The 17064-nt window shown below is 35.4% G+C and overlaps 1 protein-coding gene across 1 annotated transcript in view; it reads left to right on the top strand.

Moving 5' to 3' along the window:
• The window catches only part of LOC121321846 (myoferlin-like), a 66951-nt gene extending 52479 nt beyond the window's left edge, over nt 1-14472 (top strand). Inside the window, exons 38-53 of the mRNA XM_041261116.1 lie at nt 596-672; nt 3798-3890; nt 4550-4678; nt 5954-6109; nt 6462-6553; nt 6782-6952; nt 7158-7306; nt 7684-7823; nt 8496-8584; nt 8945-9040; nt 9398-9539; nt 9885-9984; nt 10101-10294; nt 11127-11236; nt 11746-11893; nt 12194-14472. Coding sequence (XP_041117050.1) covers nt 596-672; nt 3798-3890; nt 4550-4678; nt 5954-6109; nt 6462-6553; nt 6782-6952; nt 7158-7306; nt 7684-7823; nt 8496-8584; nt 8945-9040; nt 9398-9539; nt 9885-9984; nt 10101-10294; nt 11127-11236; nt 11746-11893; nt 12194-12232 — 1925 coding nt within the window. The 3' untranslated portion in view covers nt 12233-14472. The remainder of the gene's footprint in view (nt 1-595; nt 673-3797; nt 3891-4549; nt 4679-5953; nt 6110-6461; nt 6554-6781; nt 6953-7157; nt 7307-7683; nt 7824-8495; nt 8585-8944; nt 9041-9397; nt 9540-9884; nt 9985-10100; nt 10295-11126; nt 11237-11745; nt 11894-12193) is intronic.
• The last annotated feature ends 2592 nt before the right edge of the window (nt 14473-17064 follow it).

Raw genomic sequence — 17064 nt, 5'->3', positions numbered from 1 at the left:
TTAACCAAAAACTGACAGAAATTGAAAAATGTGACATTTTCATATCTTGCATGAAATACTTTACTACTAATTATGGTGTCTGTTAGACTTTTGCTATATCATTTTGTAGTTTATTTAGTTACGTGATATCTAAATTATCTTCATATAGGTCTCAATCCTAAAATGCTAGGTGATGCAAAACTTTTGGCCATAGCTGTACATTTTTTTTTTTTTTTTTTTTTGATCATTTTAATTTTGTTTTGTCCTCCTGGTGGTGGTTACTAAGTTTATGCTGCCATCTGCTGGTGTAAAATTGCAAAGAACAATTCCAAATATTTATTTGACTGCTGTTTAATGGACGTATATGGTGCTGTGCTGGCATTAGTAAACTTCAGCGTTTTAATAATATTTATGGTGAACATCTTTATTCTAGTAATCATAACCACCTATCACTCAATGTAAGGTTAATATATTTGTTTTATCAATGATAATGTAATATTTTAAACAAAAATACCCATGGTTTAAACCTTGTAAGGTCAACCTTTTAAGAGACTTTTTTCATCACATTCTGCTGTGTGCATCTTCAGTCCTGAGACTGACCTTGCTTCTGTTGCAGTGGCCCTTATGGCTGCCCCTCAAGATGTAGCCATTGACATGGAAGATAGAAGGCCATTACTGGAGACTCAGGTAGGTGTTTAGACACCGGTTTTTTAAAAGCCATTTAGTTTTAGTTTTCTTACTTGTTTTTAATATTCTGAGGTATTGTTTGTAAAAATCCATAATAAACTACAATAGATGCTATAAAGAAGTTGACCAAGTGATTGTTTTGGTTAAAAAAAGGAGGAGTAATAATTCACTGAGAAGTGGCAGTTGTTTTATGGATTGTTAAACCATACAAAATTCTGAACGTAATGGTCGTATTCACAAAACTTATTTAAGACTTGTTTTGCTAAGGACTTCTTAGTGTGTGAATAGGGACCTATATGTCAATGGAAATGTGAGCAATGAATTCTTGTGGTCTCAGGGGGGTTATTCAGGCCTATGGACTTGTTATGCTATTTGCCATGCCACAATGTGTTTGTGGTAAACCTTTGTATTTTATGTAAGATTTGTAATCTTCAGTGGTTACAGGTTGGGCTATGGGCTACACTTCTTTTATTTTTTATAGAAGTTGTTTTGTTCACAAAAATACACTTCTCTACAATACTTGTTACTGCTTTCCTTGGGTAGCTGTTGTATTTTCATTAATATATGGTACATTTAGAATATAAAAGGCATTTTCAATTTCATTCTAGCTTTTTTTTAAATGCATTTTTTATAAACAATATTCCCTCACATATGATATTCTGAATTGCAGTTTGTGACAGTTGTCATCAGAATGGCCTCCACAACAGCACGCCTTGTATGTGTGACTCGGAGTAAACTAGTCAGTGACCCAGTTTAGCTTTAGGTGTTTCTGTGGCCAAGCTTTTATTTCTCTTTGATTTTTTTTCTTCTTTAGAGAGATTTTGGATTGAAAGATGCTGTGACAGTAAGTATGATGATCAATGTCCAGTACATTGTAATGCTCCATTTATTACATTGTGTGGCTCTCTGAAAACAGAGGTGCTTCATAATGATATATTGGGCCTGGTCTACTAAGCCTCAGCCCAAAATTTGTACCACTTAAAAAAAAAAAAAAAGTAAAATATAGTAAAATAGAGCTTTTTTCAAAACTAGACATCAAATCAGAATATTGATATTTGGTCCATGGCTGTTTCTTACTAATTTTAAACAAGTTATTGTAACAGAGTGCATACTTTGCATAGGAGCAAATGTGTAGTAAATGTGGATCTCTTTAACCCAAAAAGGATATACTGAAAACAGGCCCTAGGGGCCCTGCTCACAAAGCTTTAATTCATTAGTTAACATAATAAACATGAACTTGAATTAAAGGTTTGTAAGTTTTAATAATAGGGCACTGTATTCAAAATGAATAATTTCCAAGATTATTCCAATAGTAAAAAAAAAAAAAAAAAGTTAATTAGACATTGTGAACTTCATACTATTAAAATGTTAATTGAGTTGTTATCTGGCTCTCCAAAATCTCCCTCTCTACAGCTATATCTGAAAACAAATAGTTAACAGTACAGTATTTACTGTAGCATAGCTATTGTAATTGTAAGGTTAAGTGTAAATTAAGGGGTACATTTAAGGGAAATATAATTTGGGTGTTAGGCAAGGTAATTTGTCACCTTTAGTAATAGAGAAAGTGTATGTGGGTGTTTTGCTGCTGGAGGATTTGTTAATATTAAGCCTATTGGAAAACATGTCTCTTACCATCTTGTGGATTTCTAATACAGTGTGTATTTACCAACCTGGTTTTTGCATTTATGGGGTCCTCAATTTAAAAGGTGCATATCAACGAGGTAGTCTGTAGAATTCAAGTTTTACTGAAAAAGAATGGTCAAACTTGATATTGTACTCATTGTAGAGCTTCTGGTTAATGAGGGAGGTTATTGTTGGCATAGCTGGACAGCTTTGACAAGGTGCAGGACCCTGTCACAGAAATTTCAGTCCACAGTAAATTATTCATTTGCTGACCAAAGTGCTTGTCCATTTCCATCAGCACTAAGATCTCAGTAATAAATAAATAAATTAAAACATATCCCTCACAGCAAAACAGAAAGCTGTTGATATCGTCTTTTAACACATCCACCTTGTACTGTCTCAAACATGTATTCTGTTGAAAGAGTTTGAGAATTCACAAACTTAAATTACATACCTCCTTAATGGAAATGACTGTACTATAGCCTAGAATGGGCTAGGGTTTGGTTTTTCAGGACGTACCAATTATCTTTTATGTTTGTTTGTTTGACTTTTGACAGAAAAAGCATAATATGAGATTAAACGGTTGTGTAATAGTTTTATTACACTATATACTGCTAAATGTAAAACGCACTGTACATAACATGGATGCCATGTATGTAGTTAGATGTAGTTCAGTGGCTGCTGGTTGTACTGGAACAATTTACCATTCATAAGATTTTTTTATTTGAACTATATACTGCACATAGTAAAGCTATTCATGAAAAAACAACAGATCTGTAAAATCCCCAGATCACATTGCACCCATTTCTACGGTCTTGGCTGCATTTAATTTAGAAGGTATGTAATAAATGGAATATACAGCTGCATTAAATAAGTACTAAAGCACTTTAGCTTTTCTCAGTTGCATATATTACTGTTTGGACCAATTGGACCCCAGTTGTATCTGCATAACACGCATCTTTATTGCTGGCACTTATATTTTATGCAGTTAGTAGCTGAGAAGTAATCTAACAAATCAATAACCATCTTTTGCTCGGATTTCTCATTCCTCATTGGAGCTCTGCTAAAACTGCAGTGCAAAGGTTTTTTTTTTTTTTTTGCATTTATGGTATCGTTTTGTCTTTATTTCTTTCTATTTGCAATCGATGAATGCTTCCTTGTCATCAGCAAGCAGAAAGGGTAAGCTTCCTTGTTATATTAGTATAGAATAAGAATATTGCATAATTGTAGCACCTGCTAAGCGGTTTGCCAAGTTCACTTACTAATTGCAATACTAATATATTCTTGAACTACTGAGCACAGTAATGCCACAGTAAAGACTGAGCTTGCCTGCTCCCAATCTAATGTTAAACAAAACATTTTTTGTTTTTTTGTGTTTTACATACTTGACAACATTGTAATAAGTTTGTTTTTTGTGGGGTTTGGGGGGGCGGGAGCCCCCCCCCCCCAAAAAAAAACCCCCAAAAACACACAAAATTTTTCGGCAAACATTTGCAAACAAAGTTCAGGAAAATCAACTAAACACGAGTAAGTTTTACTCCTCTCTTGGGGAACATGAGAAGTGTGGGCCGTATCTCCAGAAAGGCTATGACACTTTGAAGGTAAGGATTTTGGACTAACTTTATGTATTACCATGTTAGAAAGATTAATTGGTATCATTACCCTGGGGTGGGAAGGGGGAGTGACCTGCAACAATAAGCAGATCGCAGCATTACTAGCAATGACAACACAATGAATCCAGACAAGCTGGCACACAGGCACTGATATGCTCAAGTGTGTATTGGTTTATACTACTGTGATACCATTGCATGTCAAAATATGTTGATCCTGTGATACCCGTATACAATTGTAGCTGTGCTTGTGCTGACATTCAGTACAGAACGTATGCATTGCCATAAAATAAGTGTCTTTTATAGACGTAACATGCTGGCTTTTGATCACTGGCAAGACACTGCTTTGCGCTAGGTGGTACTGACATTACCATCAAGACACTTTGACTGAGATAGAATACATTCCACATCTGTGATAGGCAACAAGAACTGATCCACCAAAGTACCTTAACACAGACTTATCAAAACAATTAGAAACATTTATTTGGGGAACGGGTCATTCAGAATAACAGCAAACATCATAGAAAAGGTTACAGGGCCAGTAAAAAATAAAAAATTTAATTTGACTTTTATTTATTTATTTGACCATGGAGCAGTTTGCTAATACTACTTCTTTACTAACCAGAATTAAACAAACATTCCTTTTCTAGATCTTTCATAGCGAGTTAGAGAACGTTCCGGAATATAAGGGGTTAACAGACTTCTGTGAAACCTTCAAGCTGTACAGGGGAAAATCAGGGGAAGATGATGAAGACCCTTCAGTGGTGGGAGAGTTTAAGGTCAGTTTATTCACTTACTAAATTGTGATTAACAGAAATACATTCTGTCGTGTGGGCACAATTCAGGTAACATTTTTGTCTTCAATTTGTTTCAGCCAATGGATGGTTTGCCAGCCACTGGGATGCAAACAATCTATTTTTAACCCCCAACAATGGAAATTGTGTTTTTTCCCACAGTAACTTTGCCATTACTTGAGATATGCTGCTTTAGGGTCATATCTAGTTGTATTTTTCTATCAATTAATATACATGACCACATGAAATTGTATAAAGTAAATCCGGGATGTTTGTCACATGTGGGTGTTATTATGGATATTGTGATACCCATATAAAGTGTTGCATTCCTCAAAGCATTAACACATTTTATAAGTCAAGCCCTCTGGAGAAACCAGACAAATGCCACTCATTTAGAGTTTTATATATAAAGGAAGAAGCAGTTATCCAACTGTCAACTACTGGGGCCTTTTCTTGTAGCAGAAGTTATTGGGAGTATAAATAATCTAGGGATATAGAGATTCCGACACTTGCATTTTTACATATATGCCTTTTACAACTTGCAGCTATTACAAGTACTGCTGTTCTCTTAATTTATGTTTTTTTAAAAAATGTTTTTTTTTCTTTTTCTTCCCTCGTAACTGTCTTTACCTGGAGGCTGGTTTGAGGCTTTTATGTTTTGGTTTTATGTTTTGTTGGTGTCTCTTTTTTGAACACTGCGACCACTTTATACTTTAGCCTAGTGGTCTCTCAATATTGCAAAACAGTTTCCTACAGGCTTCATGGAAGTTTAGGCAGAAGCTGTTAACAGGTGCTGCTGGGTACCAAAATAAACCTAAAGCAAATTAAAATGCCTGGGTTTCTGATTGAAAAGAATCCTGGAGGGACTGGTGAATAAACATGTTAGCTGTGATTTTAAAAAGAGTGTAGTATTAGGAATAAAGATGCACGCAAAACAATTCAAGTAGGTGAGTAGAAAAGCTGCTTATTGCATGTAGTAATCTACAGTTTCATACATGCAAACATTCTGAGAATAAAATATTGTTAAATGTTGAACACTTGACTTGGCATGTTGTTTATTGTTTATAAACATATTACATAAAGGTCAAGGCCCACAATAAGGTCCTCCACCACTGTATGGAAGAACGTGGCTGTCTGTATTGTTTGCAGCACTTGCATTTGCACAGGCTGTGTGGTGGCTATAGGTAACTGAACAGCTCTTTGTGCCTTGTTTGAGGAAAACCAAAAGCAGCTGAAATTAATTGCTTTCTTGCTGTTCAGGGTTTGTTCAAGATCTACCCCTTGTCCGATGACCCTAGTGTCCCTGCGCCCCCTCGTCAGTTCAGGGAGTTGCCTGACAGCGGACCCCAAGAGTGCATCGTCAGAATTTACATCATCAGAGCCATTGACCTGCAGCCCAAAGACAGCAATGGCTTGGTGAGTGGGTCTAGTCATTCTGTATTTTTACAGGCCTGATAGCTAGGCAATTCTGGTTTTAATTTTAATTCTGCATTTGGCACTATGCAGATAATCTCTTGGCAGTTTTACAGTAGGGCACATAAATATTTCTTGTTTTGTAGTTCTATTTCTCTTTGTACAGTGTTTAATCATATATAATATACAGTCAATTTTAATGTTAAATACATGTAGGACAGAGAGATTCAGTTGGAATGGTCCGGTCCTGTCCTGTCTCGGTGAATGTAAAAAAAAAAAAAAAAAAGGCAGTTTCATTTTGTTTTGTACACACACTCATCTTCTGTATAATCTATTGTGTTCTGCCTTTTTACAGTGTGATCCGTATATAAAAATTTCTTTGGGTAAGAAAGTTGTGGAGGACAGAGATCACTATGTCCCTAACACAGTGAACCCAGTGTTTGGCAGGTAATACAGAATTTATTTATTTGTTTATTTTTAAATATAGCATACATGATTTACATGCTCCAACATATAATGGTGGTGTGTAATTACATACTAATGAAGGCCTGACTTTTGCAAAACCAATTGCTAACTAAATGGCCAACCCAAAGAGGTGTAGCTTGTTTTATCGTAACACAGCTCTTCCTATCTATGCAAATGAACAACAGTTATGACTTTTGCTTTTCTTTTTAGAATGTTTGAACTTACCTGCTTCATCCCTCAAGAGAAAGACCTAAAGATTTCAATTTATGACTTTGACCTGATGAGCCGTGATGAGAAAGTAGGGGAGACGGTGATTGACCTGGAAAATCGTTTACTTTCACGCTTTGGTTCATATTGTGGATTACCGCAGACCTACTGCATGTAAGTACTTTCGCCACTTTTGCTAAGGCACTTTCCTGGTAGTGATTAGTTGGAAAAGAAGCAGTACTGATATTGTCAATCAAGTCTTCGTCATAGTTGAGGTACAGAATAGATGCATATTTAAAAGACCTAATCCTGTTCAAAAAGTTAATGTACAAGTGTGTGTGAGCTCCGAGACTAATCGATTGCTATTTCATCTTAACAGCTCAGGGGTCAATCAGTGGCGTGATCAAATGAAACCATCTCAAATACTGCAAAATTTGTCCAGACTGAGAGGCATCCCTCCACCGGTTATTGCAGAGAATGGCAAAACGCTGTCCCATGCAGGGCGTGAATATACACTGGATGAATTTGGTGTGTAGCTTTTTGTCTAGTGTAATTAAGCAGCCCCTGTCTATTGAGGTGTTATGACTGTCTAAACGTTGATAAAGAGCTTCATAATTACAATACACCTTTCCATTGATAATAATGGTGCCTTTTTTTCATCATTAAACTAATAAAAGCTCCAGCTGAAAAGTTTGTTTACTCAACTTGGTTTCTTGTAGTCTACGTTGTTCATGATGTTACATTATTACCCTCTTCTCTCAACTGATCAGCAGAGATATCACTCTTTACTAAATGGCAAATTTAAATACTGTAATTGCATCCTTGTGATCTAATTAAAAATATATATTTAAAATAGATTACTTTTCATCACTCCATTCATAAAATATGCTTTGTTCTATACACAGAGGCCAACAAAGAAATCCACCAACACCTGGGCCCACCAAATGAGCGCCTGGCTCTGCACGTCTTGAGAACACAGGGGCTGGTTCCTGAGCATGTGGAGTCCAGGACTCTCTACAGCTCTTTTCAGCCCACAATCTCACAGGTAAAGGGATTCATGCTGGGAATGAAACCACGTGGTGGCACAATGGTATAGTGTATACGTCCTGAAAAACAATGACTTGCTATTTCTGACGGGGCATGGTGATAACAACCAAGCCCTTGTGCAAGTTTGTTATCCTTCTGCCTCACACGGGCCATGAAATTGCATGATTTTTCATGACGCATCTTGTTTATGCCGCAAACATTTTCTGTAAATCATATATCCGTAAGAGAACTGTCAGTAATTTGAAGGTACTGTATGGTAATGTGTTACTTTTTAATATAGGCAATACAGAGTAGGAAGTACAGAGAGCATTCCTTCTGTCAGGTGAGCTGAGGGTAGAGAAGAGCATTCTTCACACCTAGTGTGTGTTTTTTTTTGGTTTTGTTCCTCTACTAAAATATCCTCATCTCATTAGTTTTGATCAAAGTTCATTTCCATCTTAAAATATGTTGTATTTTCTGAATGTAGGTGTTTTGTAACCAGTGTTTTGTTTTAAATTTAACCACAGTGTGCATGGCAACAGAATGTATTTGCAGTGAAGTATGTCACGAAAAAATATCTATTTACTGTCGTGACATAAAATATATCTTGCGAAAATGTAGCCACATAAGCAGTATAATATCATTTGCCAGCGTCTGGTTGAAACAAATGTTTGTTTTTTTTTTGTATTAGGGAATTCTTCAAATGTGGGTTGACGTGTTCCCAAAGAGCCTTGGTCTCCCTGGACCTCCATTAGACATCACACCTCGCAAACCTAAAAAGTAAGTTGTTGTTATTATTATTATTATTATTATTATTATTTATTATAGTATAAGGGGTCACTTTTTCACCTAGAGAACAGTGCTACATGAAATAACCCATTTTATGGCAGTATCACTGCCTAATGCTTGTACTGTATCTGAGAGACTATTTTAGGTACGACTTCATATTTGCAGGTATATTAGATATTGCTTCTATCAAGTTCAAAGATGTCCATCAAAAATATTATTGGCATATGTGACAGGATTACAACCATATTGCCTAAGTGGTGTATTTTTAATAACCGATATTAAACCATCATCTATAATGTTAAAAGTATCTGTTTCTGTGATATTATTATTATTATTCCCCTGCCCCCCCAGGTTTTTTCTGCGCGTTATTATTTGGAACACAACAGAGGTCATTCTGGATGAAACCAGCATCACAGGAGAAGAAATGAGTGACATCTATGTTAAAGGGTAAAGGAAGACACGAGATGGCTTGAAAAGGATGGTCTCTAATTCCACTTGCAGTCTGACCACCTGCACTATATAATAATCAAATCTATTAATGCTTGCTTGTCATTACTGTGTCAGAATTAAATACGGTGTGCATGTGTACAGATCCTTGTATTACTAATCGATGACTGGGTAGTGAACTCTGAACCACAACCATTTTACAAGTAACATGTTCTTAACAAAGTAGTACCTGGAAAGTGCCCATTTAGAACAGGAATCAATGAGTGTGAACCAATCACCTGCCATTATTATTATTATTCAGTGTCCTTAGTGTTGTATCCTGTCAGTGAATTAAACCCTTATTTGTTTTATACTCAGATGGATGCCAGGCATGGAAGAAAATAAGCAGAAGACAGATGTTCACTTCAGGTCACTTGATGGGGATGGCAATTTTAACTGGAGGTTTGTGTTCCCATTTGAATACCTGCCAGCCGAACAACTGTGCCTGGTTTCCAGAAAGGTAAGTTAGTGCAGGGTTGGGTTTTCTAAAACTTTTCAACCGTCGGTTCTTTTCAATATAATTTCAGTCTTGCAGTAAAATATTTGAAAACCTGTTTGCTTTAGCTTAATTGAATGATTGCTGTGAGCATACTGTAACTTTTGGCTTTGACTCTTGAGTGTTGCTGCATGGTACTAGAACATTATACCTTTTCTAAAATGCTGGAGTCATTGTTTTGTAAGATTCAGACTCACCAATTTATAGCTGCACTCAATTGTAACACATTATACACTGGTTTAAACAAAACAACGAGAAGCAATATGCCTATTTTGAAAATGTTAAGGAAGTTTTTTGGTTTTTTTACAGGAACATTTCTGGAGCCTGGACAAAAGTGAATTCCGGACACCTGCAAAGCTGATTATTCAAATCTGGGACAATGATAAATTCTCTTTGGATGATTACTTAGGTATGTAATACTGCATTAATCATTTTATATTTAGGATAAGTTTCAATTTGTCATTGCTAAGGTTTGTCAATTTACAAGCTGTAAATGAGTTGTGTTTCACACTCTCGTACCAATAGGTACACTTGACCTGGATTTGAACAAACTAACGCCTCCTGCCAAAACCCCGAAGAAGTGCCACTTGGAAATGGTCACTGACATCAAGGGACCTGCCTCACACAAATCTCCCCATGATACCTCTCTCTTCACACAAAAATCAGTGAGGGGCTGGTGGCCGTGTATGTCAGAGGTGGATGGAAAACGAACCCTAACTGTAAGTGCAAGGGTTCCAGATTTTGTTCCGTTGCATCTTTTTAAAAACAACTTTGATTTGCTTTGTTATTGTTATTCACATACAAATCAGCCAACAATGCAACATAGCTATGCCCGATTCAAGTTTTTGTGTACCTTTTATGTTTGAAGCTATTGGTGGTGTTTTCCAGCTTGCAACCTTGTTATATCACCATTCAGCAACGAATGACAAAAATAGGGAACATAGTTTTCCAGATTCTGTTGTCTCAACCTGTAACCACTGTCAGATCACTGCATCGTGGTCCCATTGTGTACACTTAAGAGACATGATGTACAGTATTTAAGTTTGCTGATGGGAAATAACAACGTGGTTTAAGGGTATCTTAATCATACGTAAGTTTGTGGCATTGAGATGTTGAAATTCAATTTGATGGGACCCAGCGTTAGTGGTGGGATAGTGAAATTAAATGTGTAGTGGGGTGAAAAGCCAAACTATTTCACTTTTTGATTTAAAAGAAATTACAGCAATACATGCAAGTTGACCAGTTAAATATTGAGTTTGAAAATATCTCTTTCATGTATGTTTCCCATTTTATTTCCAGATGGTACTAATGTGTGTAATAATAATAATAATAATAATAATAATAATAATCAAATTTTATTATTTTTATTTTATTCTTTTTGGTTTTACTGTTTGGGTGATAAAATAGTAATTTTGTTATGTGTTTTTCATTTGTTATTTTACTTGTTTCCAGCATTTCTGTTTTTGTTTCCAGCATTTCTTATTATTGTAATTTTTATACAGGCAGAAGTTTATACTTTGACCTCTCAATTTGATTTGCTGCCATTCCCAGGGTAAAGTTGAAATGACACTGGAGATTCTCACTGAGAAAGAGGCTGAGGAAAGACCTGCTGGGAAAGGGAGAGATGAACCCAACATGAATCCAAAGCTGGATCCTCCAAAGTAAGATGTATACCATTTCAAAGAGCTTGGGTAGCTGTCATTTCTTATGTCATTCCTGGTTATTACACAAATTAGGATGGCTGAATAACCAAAGGTACACTGTTGGGAAAATAAATATTCTTATAACCTAAATTAACCAGCTGAATTTGGGGAATTGCTTTCCTTAACAATGGAATCATTTGCAATAGTGTGTCTTTACACATTTTAAATAAAATGTATTGAAACAATACACAATTGTAACAAAATAGTTTGTATGTATATCTATATATCATTATCATTTATATTACTATATATATATATATATATATATATATCAGAATATATTATCATCTAACATATATATATATATATATATTATATATATATATATATATATATATATATATATAATATATATATATATATATATATATATATCTATATAAGGATTCCTTTGTCTAATATATAATAGATATGTAAACTTTAAAAAATGTCCTTTTTAATGTTTATTTTTTTCTTCTTCGATACAGCCGACCAGAAACGTCCTTTTTCTGGTTCACTAATCCGTGCAAGACGATGAAGTTCATTGTGTGGCGCAGATTTAAATGGGTCTTTATTGGCATTATCATTCTAATACTCGTGCTACTTTTCCTGGGAATACTCTTCTATTCATTACCGGTAGGTGTTTGTGTTTTTTTTTACTTTATTTTTTACACATAATGAAAGTGTTATTTAATTTGACAGTACTAAAGTTTGTATTCTTTTGGTTAGTTCTACCTTGAATTATTTGTCAGTGTTCTTTTTTATTCCAGTTATACAGCTGTAAGCAGCTGCTATGATTTTAAAAACAGCCTCAAGCTTATCGTGTTTTACATATAGCAGCTGAAAATGTTATTTATAGTACAAACACATAATTTGCTTACTTTTTAAATATTTAATACGTGTTTATATCTAATCTCCCTTTTTTTTCTTTTTAAGAACTACATTTCAATGAAAATTGTGAAACCCTTTCAGTAAATCCTAAGGAAAAAGCGAAACCCTTCAAGATGGAATGAATGACACATGCTGCTCTCCGAAGCTTGACGCGAAAATTGTTTTTTTTTGTTTTGGTTGTTTTTTCTTCAGGCAATAGCTAAAGCAATCAAAACCCTTATTTTAGTTTGCAACAAATTCTGAGTTTAGAGACAGTACTAAATTGGGAGTAAGAGACAATGCATTTAGCTAGATTTACTTCTATTCTTATGGTAAATTGGTTACTTTGGGCCTACATTACATTGAATTGAATACATACATATTATTGTCTTGGCTTTTTATTCTTAACAGGGCAATTGGAAGAAGCAATGTCATGACCCCTAAATCAAATAAGTTACACTGCATGTGGTGAAGGGAGTTAAAAAATAAATAAAATAAATAATAAAAATGTGTAGCTAGCTCTGTGTGTGTTTTGCACTTTAAAAGATAACTACCAATTTTAGCTTTTCATTCATTTGACCAACCACACAATTCCTGCTACATTTAATGGTGCTTTGCATAGTCCGTTAACGTCTGACAATTTCTGTGTTGGCACCATGTAGAGCGAGAAACAGTGGCATAAAAACACCTGCAGAGATGCCTGAGGACCAAATGTTTAGTGTAATCTTAAACAAATGACTTTAATGTAAAAAAACCCCACTAACATCTGGTTTCACAGATCCCATTTGGTGTTACCTTACCTATCATAAAAGGAGGTGGTCCAAGATTAGTGCTATCGGAGCCTGTGTAACCAGTCATAGAAATAATTGATGCTCCCAGAGCAATGACCACATATCTCAACTTTTTTATTTGCTTTCACGTTTAATTCTTTGACCTCACTGCAATTTATAGCAGAACCTTCCCCAATATATCAACCTGCTGTGTGTTACAATGAAAAGCAATTACATTTTCTACATTAACTACTGTGTATAGGCACAAAGCTAACCTGTACTGGCAAGTACAATATGATGAATACTGATTTGACTGAAAAGCCACAGAATTAAGGTTTTGGTTTACTATCATAAATGCTTATAAAGGTTCATATTGGAACACAATATATATTTAAAAAGAACATCCCCACATAGAGCTAAGATGGATTTGATGTATTTTCTAAAAGCTTAATAGTATTAAAAAAAAAAAGAAAAATCACTAAATGTAAGAAACCACTACATATTTACTTTGTACTACCTCTTTACAGTGCATATTATACTCAGAAAGCACCACACAGAGATGCTTACAATTAATTACTGATGCATTTAAGTTCACCCATGATTGTTTTAACACATATGGGAGGGTTGCACTGTATTCTATCATTTCTAGCATTTCTTCCTGCCAGTGATTTTTCTACAATAGCAAAATACTGAAGAACAATTGAAGCCCACCATATACAGTATAACACAATATACCTGCATATTTAAAAATGAAATGTTGAATGTATTGCCTACATTGAACAGAGATTCAAATGCTTACCTGTCCTGTTATAATTTTGTGTTTGCATGCTCTGGAGGCCTCTCAATTGCAATGCCCAATATGGCTGCCAGGCCATTAAATGTTTCAATTGCTGAAAGTTTTCAAATATGATTTTTTTAAAAAAATCCTATTGCTGACCCTGTCTGTATTTAAAAAAAAAAAAAAAAAAAAAAAAAAAAAAAAAAATTATAGTAGTTTATCTTTTTTGTAACTCTTACTGTTTTACCAAAGGTGGTTTACTGCATTTATTGAAAAGGGCCATTACCTATAAATGTAATAGTCTAAACTAAATGTAACTCTGATAATAAAGGCTTTAGGTAGAGTATATGAATTGTTTCTGAAGGAGCCACAGAAATGTGGATCAAATCATTTTAAGGAGCCACAGAAATGTGGATCAAATCATTTTAAGGGTCGATTTAGGATAAACTGCAGCTGATTTATTTAGCATTTTACAACACTGGGGACTCTCCTTGGGTTGCATCTTGCACCTCTCCATGGTTATGCTGGAATGAAATACAGATGGATTCCCTGGTACTGTGAAATGCTGTAATAAAATCCAGCTGTGATTTTATCCAGGAGGGGTATGGATTGATCCTATCAACCCTAATGTTCTTATATGTATGCTTATAACTGAGGAATTGTACTTTTGATGTAAGTGGAATTATGGTGGTTTCTTTTTTTAAATCCATGCATCGTTATATAAAAAAAATTAAAAATAAATGTCATGAAACATTGTTTTTGGAAACTATTAATAAAGGTCCAAAGTGCTGTTTTAATTCTTTCTTTGTGTGTGCTAGTTGAAGAGTTTTATATGATATATTTTCTCAGATTAAGTGCCAGAAGATCCATGGTAGAGTTGATGTAATTTGCTTAAATAAGTCATAACTATTCCTACTCTCAATTGCATTTCTCTTTCTTTCTGACTATTGGCTCCTGTCTTGTGCAACTACCACCATGACCACTGTTTTACACAAACCCATTCAACACATTCATTAAGTGGGCAGGGTGTTTTAAACACCTTGTAAAAAGTTTTTTGTCACCTTTAGTAGACTACACAAAAAGCAAGAAATGGTACATAAATATACATGTATACCTTCTAATGTGTGTTTCAAAATAATGTAATTAACAGCAAAATATGCACACCTTGCCCTACAAATCATTGGTTGGGTAACAATATGGCTATAGAGGACCACTGTAAGTTTGGAACTGATTAGGATCTGATGTGAACTGTCCCACACACTCCTGGTGAATCTGCAGCCATGTGGTCACCCTTAGTTAATCACATGAGTGCTCCGATACATCATATACCACTCTAGTCCTTTTTTAAATGTAAGGGAATAAATAAAGCTTAGGCTAGAGAGCACTAACAATAACACTGCTTTCAACCTATCCAGAGCAACAATGAGTACATAAGAACATAAGAAAGTTTACAAACGAGAGGAGGCCATTCGGTCCGTCTTGCTTGTTTGGTTGTTAGTAGCTTATTGATCCCAGAATCTCATTAACCAGCTTCTTGAAGGATCCCAGGGTGTCAGCTTCAACAACATTAATGGGGAGTTGATTCCAGACCCTCACAATTCTCTGTGTAAAAAAGCGCCTCCTATTTTCTGTTCTGAATGCCCCTTTGTCTAATCTCCATTTGTGACCCCTGGTCCTAATTAATTTTTTTTCAGGTCGAAAAAGTCCCTTGGGTTGACATTGTCAATACCCTTTAGAATTTTGAATGCTTGAATAAGGTCGCCGACTAGTCTTCTTTGTTCAAGACTGAATAGATTCAATTCTTTTAGCCTGTCTGCATATGACATGCCTTTTAAACCTGGTCGCTCTTCTTTGCACTCTTTCTAGAGCAGCAATATCCTTTTTGTGGCGAGGTGACCAAAACTGAACACAATATTCTAGATGAGGTCTTACTAAAGCACTGTACAGTTTACTTCCCTTGATTTAAATTCAACACTTTTCATAAGGTATCTTGTTGGCCTTTTTTTTTATAGCTTCCTCAAATGGTCTAGATGAAGACATTTCTGCGTCAACATAAACTCCTAGGTCTCTTTCATAGATTCCTTCAATTTCAGTATCTCCCATATATTTATAATGCAAACTGCCTGCGTGCAGTACCTTACACTTCTCTCTGCTAAATGTCATTTACCATGTGTCTGCCCAGTTCTGAATCTTGTCTAGATCATTTTGAATGACCTTTGCTGCTGTAACAGTGTTTGCCACTCCTATTTTTGTGTCATCTGCAAATTTAACAAGTTTGCTTAGTATACCAGAATCTAAGTCATTAATTTAGATTAGGAATAGCAGAGGACCTAATACTGATCCCTGTGGTACGCCACTGGTAACCTCGCTCCATTTTGAGGTTTCTCCTCTTATCAGTACTTTCTGTTTTCTACATGTTAACAACTCCCTAATCCATGTGCATGCATTTCCTTGAATCCCTACTGCGTTCAGTTTGAGAATGAATCTTTTATGCAGGACTTTGTCAAAAGCTTTCTGGAAATCTAAATAAACCATGTCATATGCTTTGCAATTATCCATTGTCGACTGTAAAAACAGTCTTCCCAGGAATAGAACAAAGAGAAACATGTAAGGGTATTATACACCTGTGCCCTGTCAGAATCAGATACAGTATCTGCAGTCAGTATCTTTACAATATAATAGCGACAGGGATGACCTACTTCATTTTCTTATTATTTCTTTGAAAATTATTAGGAACCAAGTTCATACTGAGCTTTTCTCTCCCTTCTGTTAGTGTTACTGTCACTATAGGAAAATGCAGTGCATTTAAAAACATTGCTTTTCTATATATGTGAAGAGGGGCTGTTAGAATCAATTGTGGCACCACCTATTTTGATGCAACATGGTGTTGGTTCAACATCACTAACCTTGCTGACCACTTTTTAGACCTCTGTTTCACACCTGGCCCCTGTGATAAGCTTGGTGGAAACTGAGCAAGTGAACCACACAGGCTTTAAAGGTAATTGTAGCTAACAAAACGGTACCATAACATGTCTCCATCATGCTTCCCCATTCATTGTTAGGTCTCAGCTGTGCAGTCTAAAAGACATTTATTTTCATTTTAAAACAAACATGATATCTGGTGTAGCACTAGGTAAAATAAAGTGCTATTTGCAAGCCATGCTTCTGGACCTCCTGGGTCAGTTCACCTGGACAGTGAAATCGTCCTCACAATTTCACTGGCTTCTTTTCTGTGAATAACCAATCAGATGCTTACTGACAGATGGTTTCAGCCAGTAACATGTTTTGACCCAGAAGACACTGCAGAAGTGCATGTGCAAACAGATAACACAAGAATAATGGAACGGGGAGATGTAATGAAAAAACAGGTGTAGCTGAATTGCGAAATG

The sequence above is a fragment of the Polyodon spathula genome, chromosome 10 (genome assembly GCF_017654505.1).
Source record: "Polyodon spathula isolate WHYD16114869_AA chromosome 10, ASM1765450v1, whole genome shotgun sequence".
Taxonomy (NCBI): domain Eukaryota; kingdom Metazoa; phylum Chordata; class Actinopteri; order Acipenseriformes; family Polyodontidae; genus Polyodon; species Polyodon spathula.
The sequence above is the reverse complement of the archived record's forward strand: the minus strand, read 5'-3'. Positions and strand labels throughout refer to the sequence as shown.